The following is an 18068-nucleotide window of genomic DNA, read 5'->3' as shown; positions in this document are numbered from 1 at the left end:
TCATCTGTTTTCCTTAGAACATGCAAAGACCTTTTAAACATAGTTTGCAAAGCCTGATCAGTACACGCCTTCGATTAAACTTTTAGGCACTCCACTAACTTAATATGGCTTTCAGAATATTTATGAATTTCTAGACCTTGATGTTTCTGTTGTTTTATGTCTTCTGAGAGATTACTTGGTGATTGGAAAGTTTATTCACATATACTATTCCTGCTAATTTTATTATGGTTAGTGTAATCGACTATTTAGACTTTTCCTGCCTGGAAACTGTCAATGTGCTCAAGCAGACACTGTTGGGAATAAATCTCTTATTAGACCAGGAGTCTGTAATTCAATATATTCTATTCTAAATTGAGAAGATATCAACAAAATGATGAAGTTTCTTGTACCTTTATTTTTTCCATAGTTGTTGCAGTATCATGTGCTGCGTCCTCCAGAAGGGGTCTCATTGATTCCAACTCTTCCTGCATTTTAGCCACATCTTCTGCAGTACGCAAGAGCTACATAAAAAAATAAAATGCAAGTGAAATGCCATTGAAACGTATTCAGCATTGCATCCACTGACAAAATTGTCACTGTTTAGATTTTCATAACATAAGGAAAAGGACTATGTGGCCCCGTAAGTCTAATCTTCCATTCAATAAGATTACGACTTGTCTAAATGTTTGGCCTCAATGTATCCTACAGCCCTTAATACATTCATTCATTTTTCTTTCTTTCTCTATTTCTCTTTTGAATAATGAGTTTGCTTTCTAGGTTGGAGAATTCTAAAGGTTCACAACCCCTCCTTGAAAAGAAAAATTTCCTTGCTTCAAATTTGGGCAATCTTCATCTTCATCTTGCAAACATGGCTCCTGCTTCCAGGTTCCCTCACTTAGTGGACTATTCTCACAGCAGCTTCCCAGTAAGGACTCTGTAAAAATCAGATGATTTTAGTGTTTTATTTGGGATTAGTTTGTGATGGAAATTTGGGAATGTTTTTGGGAGATAAATTGGGGAAAGTAGAGTAGGTGACATACATGCACACACTTTAAAACTGATATTATTTGAAATACTGAAGAATTAATATTCAATGACTTTACAGAAACTATGGAGAATTCTATGGAGATTTCACAAGTGGCTGTTAATTGAAATGAATGAATGGATTATTGTCTTTAAAGTCACAGCAAGAGACAGGCTGTCTCCTAATAACTCTTCACAGAAAGGTCAATGAGAGGTTCTTGTTCACCTAAAAACAACAGATGAACAAAAAGATTAAGTCCTATTGTTCGCTGGAGAGGGTCAGAGAGAGAGAGAGAGACACGTCGAAACCTGAAAGAAAGAAGTTATCATCTGGAGAACCCTGATGGGGCAAGTTTCATCACCAAGACATTGAGGTGACTAATGGTGGTACCTCAGTTGTGGAAATCCTGGAACAACACATCTCTCTCTGCAAACCTACAAGAACCTTCCTGAGTGGTAACCATTTACCTTTTGAGCACCAAAGCCTGGTGAACTTTATACATGTTAAAGTCTGTGCACAGTATAATAATTGCCTGCAACCAGTGAATTTGGAAGAATAAAAAGTGAGATTGAACTGTGAACTAAAGAACTTTTCTTAAATTTACACACACATTACATACATGTGCGTTTTGAATTAGAAGATGATTAAGCTGGGTTAGTTAATAGTGATAAGTTAAAGTTTGATTTTGTTTGCATGTTTAAAGATAATTAAAAACAACTTTTGTTTAAGTAACTATTTGGCATGGTGAATATCTATTGCTGCTGGGTTTTGAGTCCTTTGGGCTCGTAATATTTTATGGGGGCTCGTCGGGATTTGAACCCGGGACCTCTTGCTTTTAAAGTGTGTGCATGTATGTCACCTACTCTACTTTTCCCAATTTATTTCCCAAAAACATTCCCAAATTTCCACACATTCTTCAGCACAAAGGAGACAAGGCAGTTTTCTTTACTGACACAGTCAAGATACCAGAACTGGACACTTGTTTAAAAAAAAAATTGCATGCTGCTCAAATCCTGTACACAAATGAGATCACTCTTTATTCCTCTAAACTCCAGAGAGTACATAGATCTATTACCTTTACTCATGGCAAACCACCTCCTTCCAGAAATCAACCTTGTGAAGTGGCTTCAAGGCAAACATATTTTGTCCTTAAATCAGTGCTGCCGGTATAGTCTCTGCTATGCCCCATCTCCATTATATTGGTGACTATTATTCTAATTAGGCCTTCATAATTACCTACTATATCTGCATACAGATTTTGAGTTCTCATACAAACTCACCCAGACCTTTCTGATGTCTCATTTAACTTATTCTCTGCTTTTCAACTCATTAGATATGGGGATAGTGTCGGAGGATTGGCGCATTGCGCATGTGGTTCCGTTATTTAAAAAGGGTTCAAGGAAGAAGCCTGGCAACTATCAGCCTGTAAGTTTGACGTCTGTGGTAGGTAAATTAATGGAGAAAATTCTTAGAGATAGTACTTATAAACATCTGGATAGACAGGGTCTGATCAGGAGCACTCAACATGGATTTGTGGGAGGAAGGTCATGTTTGACCAATCTGATTGAATTTTTTGAAGAGGTAACTAGGAATGTGGATGAGGGTAGCGCAGTGGATGTTGTCTATATGGACTTCAGTAAGGCCTTCGATAAGGTACCACATGGAAGGTTAGTTAAGAAGGTGCAGTCTTTAGGTATAAATTTTGAGATAGTCAAATGGATTGAACATTGGCTGAAAGGGAGAGGCCAGAGAGTGGTAGTGGATAATTGTCTGTCAGGTTGGAGGCCGGTGACCAGTGGTGTGCCTCAAGGATCTGTATTGGGCCCATTGTTGTTCGTTATATACATTAATGATCTAGATGATGGGGTAGTAAATTGGATTAGTAAATATGCAGATGATACTAAGATAGGTGGAATAGTGGATAATGAAGAAGGTTTTCAAGGATTGCAGAGGGATTTGGGCTGCTTAGAAAAGTGGGCTGCTTAGAAAAGTGGGCTGAAAAATGGCAGATGGAATTTAATGCTGATAAGTGTGAGGTGCTTCATTTTGGTAAGAAGAATCAGAACAGGACATACATGGTAAATGGGAGAGCATTGATGAATACAGAAGAGCAGAAAGATTTAGGAGTAACGGTACATCGTTCCCTGAAGGTAGAAACTCACGTGAATAGGGTGGTGAAGAAGGCTTTTAGTATGCTGGCCTTTATCAATCATTGCATGGAATATAGGAGTTGGGAGGTGATGTTGAGATTGTATAAGACGTTGGTGCGGCCTAATTTGGAGTTCTGTGTGCAGTTCTGGTCGCCTAATTATAGGAAGGATATAAACAGAGTGGAGAGAGTGCAGAGAAGGTTTACCAGAATGTTACCTGGGTTTAAGCATCTAGAGTATAGGGAGAGATTGGACAGATTAGGTCTTTATTCTTTGGAGCGTAGAAGGTTGAGAGGGGATTTGATAGAAGTATTTAAGATTATGAAAGGGATAGACAGAGTGGATGTGGATAGACTATTTCCGTTAAGAGGAGGAAAGATTAAAACAAGAGGACATGAGTTAAGAATTAAAGGGCAGAGGTTTAGAGGTAACATGAGGGGGAACTTCTTTACTTAGAGAGTGGTAGACGTGTGGAATGAGCTTCCGGGAGAAATAGTGGCGGCGGATTCAATTGTATTATTTAAAAAAAGGTTGGACAGGTATATGGATGAGAAGAAGATGGAGGGTTATGGGCATTGTGCAGGGAGGTAGGACTAGAGAGGGGTGTTTGGTTTGGTGCGGACTGGAAGGGCCTAATGGCCTGTTTCCGTGCTGTAAATTGTTATGTTATTTATGTTATTCTAATGAAGTGGCAGGCCCTCACTCTCCCACATTATACCCAACCTGGCATATTCCATATAACCCATATATATCTCTTTCCAGATTGTGATCCTCACAATTCATTTTGTATCATTGGCATTTTCATAGGTCCTCTCACACAGGACAGCAGTGAACTCCTCTATTTAGCTCACCTATGTTAACCACAATGCCAATCGAAGCTGATCCTATTTGCCTGCATTAGGCACATATATCTTTACACCTTTCCTATTCATGTACCTGGCTAAATGACTTTGAAACATTATATCTGCTACTACCAGTTTCTCATTCCAGATAACCACCAACCTATGTGTGGAAAAACTTACGACTCACATCTTCTTTAAAACTTTATGTTCTCATCTTGAACCTTTGCACTTTGGACTATGCTGCCCTGGGAAAAAAAAACCTCTTATCTATTATATGCACCCCCAACATTTTTTAAACCTCTTTAAGGTCACCTCTCAGTATTGTACATTCCAATTAAAATAAAACCAAACTATTTAGTCTCATAGAACTATGGTCCTCCATTTCAGGAAACATTCTTGTGAACCTCTTCTGCTGTATCTTTATTGCTACTACATCCTGAACTGGTGACCAGAACTGTACACAATATTCCAAGTGCAAATGAACCAATGTTCTGTGCAGATACAATACAACTTCTCAACTCTTACAATCAATGCCTTGACCTATGAAGGCAAAAATACAAAATTCCTTCTTCAATACCTTATCCATCTGTCGTCAATTTCAGCAAACTATGGTCTGGCACCCAAGTGTCCCTTTGTAAATGAATACTCCTAATTTGACTTCTCAAAGTGCATCGCCTCACATTTGCCTGGATTAAATTCCAACTACTATTTTCAATTTTCCAGTTGGTCTATGAACTACTGTATCCTCGGGAAAACCTAAGAATTGCCCCACCTACATTTTCTTCTAAGAAATGTATTCCTTCGGGACCAGGCTACCATGCCGGAAAGCCTCACTTAAGTCCTAATAAACCATGTCCACTGCATTGCTTTCATTGATTTCCTTAATTACTCTCATCTAGTCATTAATAAGATTTAAGACATCAGAGGGGCAAGCAATAATTCTGCTTTCTATCAGTTAAGCAATCTTCCATCTATATTTAAACATTACCTTCAATACCATTTACCCTCCAACAGCATACACAACACCTTAAGCTTTTCAAAAAAATTAAAATGAACTGTACCCACTGGTTCCATTTTATCAAGCTGCTGGTTATATTCTCAAATAATGCTCACAAATTATTCAAGTGACATCATCTATTTTTCATACAATCATATTGACTGTGCCCAAAATATCATGACATTTTTATTTGAGATCCTTACATGTATTCACTCTCCATGCTCATCCTGTTATTATCTATCATAGCAAAGGCCAATAATAAAAGAATCTTCCTGCCCTTCATGACAAAAATATCAGTATTCCTGAAAGGCTGCCTTGTTAAAAGATAACAGCCAATATGATACTTACTGTAGTTCTGAAGTGTTTTGTGTGAAATCATATGCAGAATAGCAGGGTAACAGGCTCTTTGGCCAACTCATATTAACCAAGTTGTCCACCCAAACTGTAGCCCCATTTTCCAGTGTTTGACCCATATCCCTCTAAACCTTTCCTATTCATGTGTCAGTTTTAAATGCATTTTAAACATTGTAATTGTACACAACTCCACCACCTCCTCTGGCAACTCATACCACGTACCCACTACCCTCTGTGTGTAAAAGGTTCCCCTCAGTTCCCTTTTAAATCTTTCCCCTCTCATATTAAATCTGTGTCCTGTAGTTTTATGTCCTATTACTTTGGGGAAAAGACTATGACTATTTATTTACACTCTTCATGATTATATGCTGTCGACCTCTGCCATCTCGAGTACTTCGACGTTAGGGATGTAAGCGCTCCAATGGATGTTGAGGATGGAGCGGAGACAACGCTGGTGGAAGCGTTCTAGGAGCCGTAGGTGGTGCCGGTAGAGGACCCATGATTCGGAGCCGAACAGGAGTGTGGGTATGACAACGGCTCTGTATACGCTTATCTTTGTGAGGTTTTTCAGTTGGTTGTTTTTCCAGACTCTTTTGTGTAGTCTTCCAAAGGCGCTATTTGCCTTGGCGAGTCTGTTGTCTATCTCATTGTCGATCCTTGCATCTGATGAAATGGTGCAGCCGAGATAGGTAAGCTGGTTGACCGTTTTGAGTTTTGTGTGCCCGATGGAGATGTGGGGGGGCTGGTAATCATGGTGGGGAGCTGGCTGATGGAGGACCTCAGTTTTCTTCAGGCTGACTTCCAGGCCAAACATTTTGGCAGTTTCCGCAAAGCAGGACGTCAAGCGCTGAAGAGCTGGCTCTGAATGGGCAACTAAAGCGGCATCGTCTGCAAAGAGTAGTTCACGGACAAGTTTCTCTTGTGTCTTGGTGTGAGCTTGCAGGCGCCTCAGATTGAAGAGACTGCCATCCGTGCGGTACCGGATGTAAACAGCGTCTTCACTGCGCTGGATGGGTCACGTCTCCAGAATGGAGGACCATCGCCTTCCCAAGATCGTGTTATATGGCGAGCTCTCCACTGGCTACCGTGACAGAGGTGCACCAAAGAAAAGGTACAAGAACTGCCTAAAGAAATCTCTTGGTGCCTGCCACATTGACCACCGCCAGTGGGCTGATAACGCCTCAAACCGTGCATCTTGGCGCCTCACAGTTTGGCGGGCGGCAACCTCCTTTGAAGAAGACCCCAGAGCCCACCTCACTGACAAAAGGCAAAGGAGGAAAAACCCAACACCCAACCCCAACCAACCAATTTTCCCCTGCAACCGCTGCAATCGTGTCTGCCTGTCCCGCATCGGACTTGTCAGCCACAAACGAGCCTGCAGCTGACGTGGACTTTTTACCCCCTCCATAAATCTTCGTCCGCGAAGCCAAGCCAAAGAAGAAGATGATTATATAAATGACTAAAAATTCCCTCCTGCACTCCAGTTCTTGGAACACAACAAAACACCCAAACCCGCCAAAATATGTATTACAGGTGGCTTCACCTGATATGTGATCTGAACTTGCTCAAACAGAACAAAAAAATAAACTTTTACATTGGCTGGGAAAACAAGATTAGCCTTTTGATGTGGTTAACAAGAGGGAAGTTCCTCAGGGTTGTAGCTGTGTGTGGGACCTTATGTGCCAACATATAAAAGGCCTCATTTACAGGTTAACATCTCAGGAGGTGGGCAAGGGGGTTGTTGAGAAGAGAAGAAAGGTGCAGAAGAACACCTTCAGAACTTTGGGAAATAATCTGCCAATCAGCAAATGGTTGTCCATGGATCACTATGCCACATTTTTCTTATGGTTTCTGTTATGAAAGCACTCAATGCTTATCTTGCTATTCTCCATTTCAGCAAAGGTAAATAATAAAAACTATAATCTTTCTGTTCTTCATGATGAAAACATGATTGCATCTAAAAATCATTAGTGTTATATCTTTACTTTGGCACAGCAACATGTACAGCATTGAATACTGCACCTTGTCAAGGCCACCTTTCATCCTGGTTTTATCTGTTGTCAGCTTCTGGATCTTTACACCAATCAGTACAGAAAAGAGGCTGAGCAAGTCCAGGTAGCTCTTAGGTGTGATGTAGTTGTATCTGGAAAGTTCACGCATATACTGCAAAGACTTTGTTGCAACTGTTTGGTGAATAGAGACACACATTTGAACCTAGAGAGAAGTAATGCAGAAAGATAAGTTTTGCAAGCAGAAGTAATGGAAGTTAAAGAGTGAATATGAAGAAAGTAACATTTGAAACCTCACCAGGGCTTTCATGTTGTGTGGACTTGCGTCAAACTCTGGCATTTCCTCTAGATAGGCATTACCAACGGACTGGAGAGCTTCAGTTGGCCATTCATTAAACCAATCAATGGTACTGCATGTTACAAGAGATGGAAACTGGCGCAATCGGGCCCTGAACACTTCCCCAATTGGACTGTGGAAATGAAAACACAACAAATACTTATTAAAGTTACTAACACAAAAGATCATGCAGAATTATTTACATGGTATTTTTATGTTTTTAAAAACAGAGTTGGCCAATAGTTGGCTCACACTATTTTGGTAAGTTATTTACTGTACTGGATTTGTAGCTTCACTCACAAGCTATTTCTGACCATCAATAAATTGGAGTGTTAATACTCAAAAGCAAGTTGATCTGATATGGAAATATTTCAATCAGAGTGACTCAAATTGGTTGCTTCCAGTTGTCTTGTCATTTTACTGTGAGAACATTTTTTTAAAAATGGGGCTCACTTATTTGATCAGTCACTATCAGGAAATTATTTCCTTGGCTGTGGACATTCCTTGATGATGGAGAACGAAAAACACACTAGTCATGCTAAAACATTGTAATCAGATTACTTCTGCAGCCTGGCAGCTCTTCCCTAAGAAATGTTATCTGTAAATGATAAATTAAATATTACAAAAAAAAAATGTAATCTGTATTTCTGACAACTCTCTGGGTGGAATCTAGAGTCTCAGATATTTTAATCAAGGTACCCAGTCTCTAGGAATTTTGTTCTGATGCTCATTCACTCAATCCCACCTGACTTGGAGTCCTTCAGACTACAGGCGCCATCTGCTTGGGGCACCTACACCTGGAGTCAGGGAGTTGCATATGGTGTAGGGGTTTGCAAAATCATTGACAATATGATGGATATGAACGTACATCAAGTCAATGGAACAATGCATGTGCGAATTGGAAGCTATGACCTGACCTCAAATATCTTGGGCCAGTTTCCTGTAATGACTCCTTTCGCATTCTGGTAATTCTCCTGAGCTGGGTCGGTATCATTGTGGTATATTTACAATTTTAAAAGATCAATGTTCACAGCTTAAAAAAAATAACAGAAAATGCTAGAAACATTGAGCAGATCTGTGGAGAGAGATATCAACAGTTTCTCCTTTTGCAAATGCTGGCTAATGAATGTTTAGGTCCTTTGTTTTCTCTATAGATTTCAGATTTCCAGTATTTGCAGTTACATTTATTTTCCTTGCATGAAAAGTATCATCTCTGGGCTGCAAGAACATTCATTGAAACATGCAGATGGGACCAAGAAGTTCAAGCCAGAACCAGGAAAACTTACCTCATGCACAGCACGGTATGAATATTGTTGCGTACTTGTTTTGTATATGCAGCCATCATGTTGGCTTTGGTTGGTTGCTGCCCAAGATCCTGAACCACTGGCTTCATTGCAGTAAAGATCACCTCCTGCTCATCAAAGCTGTATAAATTTGGAACATCTCCTGAGTTCAAGATATTGTTGACATCTTCTAAAAATGACTCCTCCTTTATCTTTAAAAATAGGAATAATAAAAGTGGGAATTAAGTTCAACATCAATCATTTTAATAATTTTTAAAATAATTTAGACATATAGCATGGTAACGGGCCATTTCGGCCAATGACCCTGTGCCACCTAATTACACCTGATTAACCTACAGTCCCGGTACGTTTCGAACAGTGAGATGAAACTAAAGTTCCTGGGGAAAACCCACATAGACACAGGGAGAACGTACCAACTCCTTACAGACAGCACAGGATTCAAAACCCCGGTCCTGATCACTGGCATTGCAACGGCGTTGCACTAATCCCTATGCCCATTGTTTAAATCTATTGCTCAGGCTGTCACTCAAGGGCAAAAGTGGCTTGTTAATAAGTAACATAAACATTTAAAGTGCCAATATTTACTGTTTTCTTTTCCATCTGGAATATGTTTCCTTCTTGAGAAGTTTGTGCAAACACTTTACTCTTTAAGGACCATTTAATCTTCCAGTTAAAATTAACTTCTGGTCCATCAAAGTATAAAACTTTACATAACAGTAATTATAAATATGAATTTGTAAGTTACAGCTTGAAATGTTTGTGTAGAAATGAATCAAAATGACTTGCTTAACAGTTGTCTTTCAATAAATAACATTTATATTACAATATTTCCAGAAAATAGTTTTTAATACTCAATTCTGAAAAAAAAATCAAATAGGACTTGGTCATGGACTTGTTAAGAGAAAAATCATGTCTATCTAACTGACTAGTATAAACCTTTTGAGGCTTGATGGAGTTGCGCTCTTGATGTACTCTTAGAAATCTTAGGAGAGATTATTACTGATTCAGTAGAGCAACAAAATCCACCCCATTCCCTTGGATGTTGAGGGTAGTGATGGGAATGATATTGACTGCGAAGGGTAGGTGATCTTGTTAGAGATGACTAATGTTTATGTGTGTGGCTTGAATATTACATCACTTTTCAGCCTAACCAGACAGAAACTAGGTCAGTTTCTGAGAAGTTGGGGATGGACTTAACATTCAAAATTCATCAGTGAATGTCTGACCTAGTTGATAACTGTCACTGATGAAGCAGTGAACTTGGTTAGTGGCTACAACACTGCTTGAAGAACTCTTACGTCAATGAACTGATGATGAGGTGGTTGACATCCATCATCCCATAGCATTTCTTTTTGGGTAAGGTATGGCTCCAACCATAAGATGAACATTCTTCCTTTAATGTTCATTGACATCATTTTTAACATAGTTACTTGATGTCACAGTCAATCAAATGCTGACTTGACATTAAAGGCTGTCATTCTCATCTTATCTTTCAACTCTTGGGTGTGTGCTTGAGATTTGGGCTGAGTGACTCTGGTGTTACACAAGCTGATCATTTATAGCTTATAGCAGGACAAATACTTGCTGTTTTAAATAATTTGTATTGCCCTATCAACTTCTTTTCCCCAATAATTATCCATAATGTATATTAGACTAGTATAGTAGACCTGTAATAATTCCTAATTTTTTTCAAGAATAGAACCCCAATGGTACCTAGCAGTCTTCTAATAACATGCTAGCTTCCAAACAGAAATAGTCCGAGTTCCTCCTATTTTTAAAAATGGAAACATAGTGAGAATTCAGATCAAGTGGCTTTTTTTTGAATACCTCCCAGAGCCTTTATTTTTTTTAGCGTTTCTGATATGCATTTACAGAGTGTATCCCATCTTGGAACTTTCACCACTGGTTTATATCTGCCCTCTTCTATTAGCGAGCCGAAGCCACTAAGTCATGATCATTACACTCTGTCACTTGCCCAGGATCATTCTATAAAAGTAAATCTGCGCCTTCTCTCTTTTTTTTGGTGCATATCTGGGACTATTTGTTAATTTCTGCATTCCATAAACATTTTTTATTCTGAAAAAAAATACCTGTGTGTCGACAAAAAGGAAAGTGATCTGTAGGCATTGTATTCCTGCTTTCATCAAGATTTGCTTGATGTCTTCTCTCCATTCTATTGGCCCATACTTTTTGGCAAGTTCAATTTGAAAACATTCATATTCAGCCCTGGTTAACAAAACAGATCATTTTAAATCAACAAATAACAAAATAGATTGTTTAACTTCTCATGTTGGAGTACTGGCACATATGCAAATTCAGTAAATAAAATCTCTTGTATTGCTTTGAGGTAAAGCTATATCCAGCATCAACTATTAAGTATAGGGACCAACAGGTTAAGAGATTAATGTTTTACTCATTATGGAACATCTTTATTTGGACCATTCATTATTGTAAGTTATGGTTCAACTGTGGGTACTTTCTCCAGCACTCCTAACACTGCAAGAGTTTCCTGTGTGAGAAGGAAATTCATGTCTTTCTGTCTCAAGGTAACATTTTAATGAAAGAGAAAAGGAATCCTTTTATGAAGATGGCATTAAGGCTATAAAACCTTAACCTTCAATAAACTCCTTTTACCACAGAGATGGCACCATCACCATGGTGTGTGCTTTGTTCTCCAAGAGAAATTATGCTGAAATCTGGAAATTTTAACCTGAGTCAGTTGTGAAAACTGATCATCCCCCACCTGGTGTTTGCAATCTGGAATGCGCTGCCTGAGAAAGTGATGCAGGCAGGCACTATAACAAAATGAATGGACAAGCACTAGGATTGCCAAAGCAGAGAAAACTATGGATAAAGTACTCAGAAATGAAATTAATATAGATAGAAACTTTAAATGGCTATATCACCCGATTGGAGAGTACATCATTAACCTGTATATTGGAAAATGGAACAGATAAAACCACCTCAACAGCTGGACTCAGGCAACCATCTTCCAAATGAGTGGAAGCATTAGGAAGATATGTATCAAGAAGTATATATAAACTAGAAGCAGGAGACTCAGCCTCTTGATCCTGCTCCACCATTCTGATCTAACCATAACCCTGTCTCTACTTTTACCTTATTCACAGCAACCTACCAATCCCTTGTTTATCAAGAATCAATCTACACCTGCCAGAAAAATATTCAAAGGCTCTGCTTCAAATGGCCTTAAAGGAAAAGAATTCTAAAGTCTTGCAAGGAGAAAAAAAAAAATCCCTCTACTAATTTAAATGAGTAATCCTTCATTTTTAAACAGTGACTCCTTGTTCTAGATTATGGGAAATGACATGGATTAGGACACAATTAAAAAAAAAATGGTGGTGGAGGTAGGGGGAGGGGGGGGGGGGGGGCGGTGGAAGAAACAGCCAAAGAGAGGTGATCCACAGGATTTTGGTAAGATCTGTGAATGAGAGACTGGAGTTTACCAGAGTAAAACTGATCATTCTAATCTGTAAGCCTTTAACAGTTAACTTTTGTATTATTTACCCATAGCATCCCATGCACCTTGTATTCTTCCCATGAGCCATGGATTTTAGATTTTTCATCTTAAGAACATATCCCATGTTTATAAACTCATTATGCTGCACTGTCTATATATTGCCAAATTAAGACAGATAATTCAGACAGGTCCTACGCAGCTAGCATTTCAGCATCTCCACAGAATTTCTCAGGGAAGGGTCATGTCTGACTGGTATAACCTTCTACAACTTACATGTGAGATGCTAATTTGGTGAGGGACTGTCTTCCACTTCCTCCAACTCCCAGTAACAGGGCATTTCCCATTGGCTGCCGCAAAATCCTGCTGATTCGACAGATGTGTTGGATGGCATCCATGAAAAGAATCAGCTTCACTTTGTTTGTGCTAGTCTGATTGAAATCATCCATGTACTCTTCAATAACATTCACCATCTGCCAGGAATAGAGGCATTATAGAGTTACATTATGCTCATTTTTCACGTATGATTTAGAAAACAGACACATTACAGGTGCACTCATACATTTGTCCAAAATTTTAACCCTGCAGGCAACATTGGAGCTGCAACCAATATTGTTCTGAATACTATGAATACAGTGGCACCACAATGTAATATGCTGAGTAAACCAGGAGGCAAGATATTATGTGGCGTGATTAAAGAAATAACAGAAAAGTTGATTGTAGCAAAACGACACAATAAACTTCAGTAGCTGGTACTGTACATACACCAGGAAAAGGGAAAACTAAAGGTGTACAATCCAGTGATCATCATGAGAATCAGAAGTGAAGAGGGTGAGCAAACTTAAATTCCTTGGAGCCACTATCTTGGAGAACCTTTTTTGGAACCAACACACGAATGTCATCATGAAGAAAGCATGTCAGTGCTTCTACTTATTCAGGAGTTTGGGGAGATTCAGTATGACATCGGAAACTTTGGCAAGCTTCTGCAGATTGTTACAAGGTCAAACCAGCAACCACAAAGAAGGCATATCACATAGAGTAAAGATGAACAATTACTTCATTAACAAAAATTCACCGTCAAACTTTAATTCAAAATCCCCCCTTTAATGCCCACTGGATACTATGCAAATTTCTATAACAGTGTAAAACTAATAAATTCCCCAGCCTAAATATAACATATGTAATTAAAGTCTAAGTTATATTTCCAACCAGCCCACAGAAAAATTTAGACACAAAACAAACACAAAACTTCGATCTCAACTGAAGCAAAGACCATAAACAAAATTCAGTTTGTTTGGTAAACTGAAGCCAAAAGATCTTTGAGAGAGAGAGAGAGAGAGAGAGAGAGAGAGTGGGAGAGAGAGAGAGAGAAGTTGTCTTGTGTTGCTTGCAGAGAGAGGAACAATGGTTTGGTCCGGATCCTTCTGGCTGCCTTCGGAATGTTTATTGTTTTTTGAAATCCCAACATTCTAAGCTATCCTCCAGACCATGACTCATGCTCTGGGCCTTCTGCTACTCCACTTTACCACCCAGTGGTGGTTTATTGTCAAAGTCCAGAAATTTTTTTCATTTTCTGCACATGCTCAGTCCGTCTCCCACTCTCTCAGCCATCCACCTTCACCTTGGCTCTCTACGGCAAACTGTCATTTTTTAACATAAAACCACACAACACATAGGCCAATTCACAACACAGAACTCTGTAATAAGATGTATAGTGGAAAATGTGCTGACTGGCTGCATCATGATCTGGAAAGGGGACACCAATACCTCTGAGCTGAAAGTCCTGCAAAAGCTATAGCCAAGTACATCACATGCAAAACTCTCCTCATCATCAAGGAAATCTACATGGAATGCTGCCGTTGGAGAGCAGCAACAATCACCAAGGATCCACCCCACCAAGGACATGCTCTGTTCTCGCTGCTGCCATAAGGAAAGACGTGGGTGTAACAAGACTCGTATCAGCAAGTTCAGGAACAGCTGCTACCCCTCCACATCAGACTCCTCAACAACAAAATCAGAGACTAATTTAATAACTTTTATTTCCTCATTATTTATTATTGAATATTTATTTTCTATATTGCACATTTTGTTTACATTTCTCTCTTTTGTATACATACCTTTTCTTGAGTACAGTTTTTTGCACTATGGCTAAGTAAAGATTCTGCATGGCCCACAGAAAAAAGAATCTCAGGGATGTCATGTCTGTACTCTGCCTATAAATCTGAACGTTGAACTTTGTTTAGTAATGCTCACTTGCCAGAGTACCCTGTTGTCGTGTCAGTATTCTTCCTTTACTTTGTATCACTGTTTCTAGGAAAGGAAGAAAGACTGCCCGTCCATGTCTACAATTGGTGCTGGCAATGATATGGTATTGAATCAATGGAGGATGAGCCTGTACTCTTCCGATTACTCATTCACTTACCTGTAGAAAGGGTACCCAGATCATCTGAGCATGATTATTACGTTCAGCTCCAGCCCTCAAATCAAATGGAGAGCCAACAATACCAACCATACTCAAAAATATAGTTAATCATTTTGTTTCAAAGGGACGAAGTGAATCCTGAAGGCCAGAGACCTTTTGGATATTGGTTTGACAAACACCAAGAAAGGCTGCAACCAATAGCAACAAATTGCTTTGCAGAAGAATCTTACAAAGGTTGAGTGAATTGTCCAGCCTTCCAAACTCAAGTTTGACTATACGCACGCAATGTTTGTGCTGTTCTCAAAGATATAGTTCAGATTATCTTGTCTCCAGCATCCACTATGCAGGATCATCTGTCTACTCAGAGATATTAGCTAAATCATTAATTTAGCATCCATTCATTCCTTGCTAACACACCACAACAGCTGAAAGAGTACTGGCTGTATTTCACTGTCTGTCTATCAAAGCTACTTCCTGATATTACATCTGTGAGGAAAGGTGGAGAAGGCTCTTGGGTCTACCTCTTAAGTCAAACATCTTGCTCCCATTTTTATATACGTCCCTGTGAACATGGACCACTTTTCTCTTCACAGGATTTATGGCATTTTGGAGGAGAAACTTCTAAATTTCCGTGAAATGTGGTGTCTTGGGAAAGTTTTGCAGCACTCTGCACATGATAGCAAGAGTGAAATACCTGACCTCTACTTAATTGAATCTTCAACATTAATTTAGGGTAGTTTCTCTGTGAATGAATAGGCCCAGTTGTGATTCAGACCAATATGGTTGAAAACCTCATCTGAAATTAATTTTTGGAATAGCAAATTAATTGATGTGATTTGCCTGAGCTGGACATCAGGGAAACAGTGCTAGGGTAGATGAGAATCATTCATGCAAAGCATTATAAGATATTAATGACTAGTGTTAACTCTCCCAGAAATATTCAGAAGCTCATTAATCCTGCATTCACAATTTTTCCTGTGGCATGTTGCTTTTAATGGCATTGCACAGTTGAACTTCTCTGCTGGTACAGAATTGTAATCACCTGCTCCTGGGGAATGTTCACAGAACAAAGCAGAGGCCAATAACTGGATGCGAGTATAGAAAAATTACCTTTTCATGGTCAGAAATAAATTCATAGATCTTGTTATCTGTTCCAATAGCCATGAAATCTCCATAGAGCACAGGCAAATGTGGGGCAACTTCTTCAAAGCTTGTGCCCAATTCTAAAAGCTTGTCATGCATCAGATTTTCAAACCAGTTACAGTCAGTGACATTCACCAGCCGGTCTTTGAAAACACGGCAACTTTCATGGTACCACAATCTCAGCAACAGATCTTTACTCTGAAACAAGCAAAAGTAAATGAGATGGTTCACAAGCCATTACAGTAAAATCCCTGTTATCCAGAATTCAAGCAACTGGCAAAAAATATCATAAAATAAATGGAAGTTTTAAAATGGCACACCTCGCTGTTCGCTCTCCATTCACGCAACACACAGTCTCAAGCTACCATAAAACTTTTTAAAATTTAAATTTTATTTTTCTTAAATTAAAAACAATAAATAAATAATGATAATGTACAAGGCATTGGTGAGGCCAAATTTGGAGTACTGTGTACAGTTTTGGTCACCAAATTATAGGAAAGATATAAACAAAATAGAGAGAGTGCAGAGAAGGTTCACGAGAATGTTGACAGGATTTCAAGGTTTGAGTTACAGGGAAAGGTTGTGCAGACTAGGGCTTTTTTCTCTGGAGCGTAGAAGATTGAGGGGGGACTTGATAGAGGTGTTTAAGATTTTAAAAGAGACAGACAGAGTAAATGTGGATAGGCTTTTTCAATTAAGAGTGGGGGAGCCTCAAACTAGAGGGCATGGTTTAAGATTGAAGGGGGAAAATTATAAGGGGAACATGAGGGGAAATTTCTTTACACAAAGGGTGGTGGGGATGTGGAATGAGCTTCCGACAGACGTGGTTGAGGCGGGATCATTGGTTACATTTAAGGAAAGACTGGATAGTTACATGGATAGGAGAGGACTGGAGGGGTATGGACTGGGTGCTGGTCAGTGGGACTAGGAGGGTGGGGATTTGTTACAGCATGGACTAGTAGGGCTGAACTGGCCTGTTCTGTGCTGTAAGTGGTTATATGGTTATATGGTTAATAATTAAAAAAACTCACTTATCTGGCATCTACCAATCCCTGGAGATGCCAGATACCAGGGATTTTACTGTATTTATTTTGTATAGATTTTGAAACAGAAATTCATCGAGTTGGCAAATAGCAGACTAAATATAAAGGTACAAACAGTTTTGATTCATTCAAAAGATGCAAGATGTAAAACATATTCATAAGAGATAGCTCTCTGGGTATAAGATCACAATTTTTTCTAATAATCAAAATATCGTAAGAACTTTCTAAGGGGAGAGGATCCTCAAATATGTGCAATTGTTCAATAAAACCATAGAGTCATAGAAACAGCCCCTTCAGTCTAACTCGACCATGCATTTGGTCCATATTCCTCCAACCATTCCAATCCATAAACTTGTCCAAATGTCTTTCAAACATTGTAAATGTCCCTGCTACTATTACTCTCGTAGCTCGCTCCATATACCTACCACCCTCTGAGTGATAGGTTGCCCTCAGCTCCCATTTAAATCATTCCCCTTTTACCTTAAACCACTGCCCTCTAGTTTTAGATATCCCTCCCCAGCGAAAAAGACAAGGTCATCCACCTTATCCATGCCCATCATGAATTTTATAAACTTGGTTCAACCATGATCTTATTGAATAGCAGAGCAGGCATGGTGCCCCTCCTCCTGATCCTATTTCTTATGCTGTTATATTCATCATCAGCATCTTTTTCACCAAGGAGAACAATCCAATCCTATCCAATTTTGTTTTATAACTCAAGGCTTTCAGTTCTGACAGTATCCCTGTTAATCTTCAACGTGCTATTTCAATGAACCTGAGAGATAATAATATCAGAAGTAGTCCACCACAATCAAGTGTTGCATTTATAGTCCTTCAGGGGATTATTTTTCAGTAGACATCCAAGTATTTTTTTAAATGTAATGAAAGATTTTATCTCTATTGCTTTTTCAGGCACCTCTAATCACCCTCAGTGATTTCCCCATCCTCATCTTTCCTGACTTTACTGCCAATTATTTTAAATTTAAATC

At 39.1% G+C, this 18068-nt stretch overlaps 1 protein-coding gene across 4 annotated transcripts in view; it reads right to left on the bottom strand.

Annotated features, from left to right (window-relative positions):
- Positions 1 to 18068, bottom strand: part of dnah1 (dynein, axonemal, heavy chain 1) — a 431328-nt gene that overhangs the window by 151792 nt on the left and 261468 nt on the right. For all 4 annotated transcript variants that reach the window (XM_069936771.1, XM_069936773.1, XM_069936772.1 and 1 more), the window contains 7 exons: positions 16004 to 16234; positions 12748 to 12944; positions 11087 to 11222; positions 8979 to 9187; positions 7654 to 7825; positions 7369 to 7560; positions 390 to 500 (listed from right to left, as the gene is read on the bottom strand). In XM_069936771.1, the coding sequence (XP_069792872.1) occupies positions 390 to 500; positions 7369 to 7560; positions 7654 to 7825; positions 8979 to 9187; positions 11087 to 11222; positions 12748 to 12944; positions 16004 to 16234 (1248 nt within the window). The remainder of the gene's footprint in view (positions 1 to 389; positions 501 to 7368; positions 7561 to 7653; positions 7826 to 8978; positions 9188 to 11086; positions 11223 to 12747; positions 12945 to 16003; positions 16235 to 18068) is intronic.

Source organism: Narcine bancroftii, chromosome 5, assembly GCF_036971445.1.
Source record: "Narcine bancroftii isolate sNarBan1 chromosome 5, sNarBan1.hap1, whole genome shotgun sequence".
NCBI lineage: Eukaryota > Metazoa > Chordata > Chondrichthyes > Torpediniformes > Narcinidae > Narcine > Narcine bancroftii.
The sequence above is the reverse complement of the archived record's forward strand: the minus strand, read 5'-3'. Positions and strand labels throughout refer to the sequence as shown.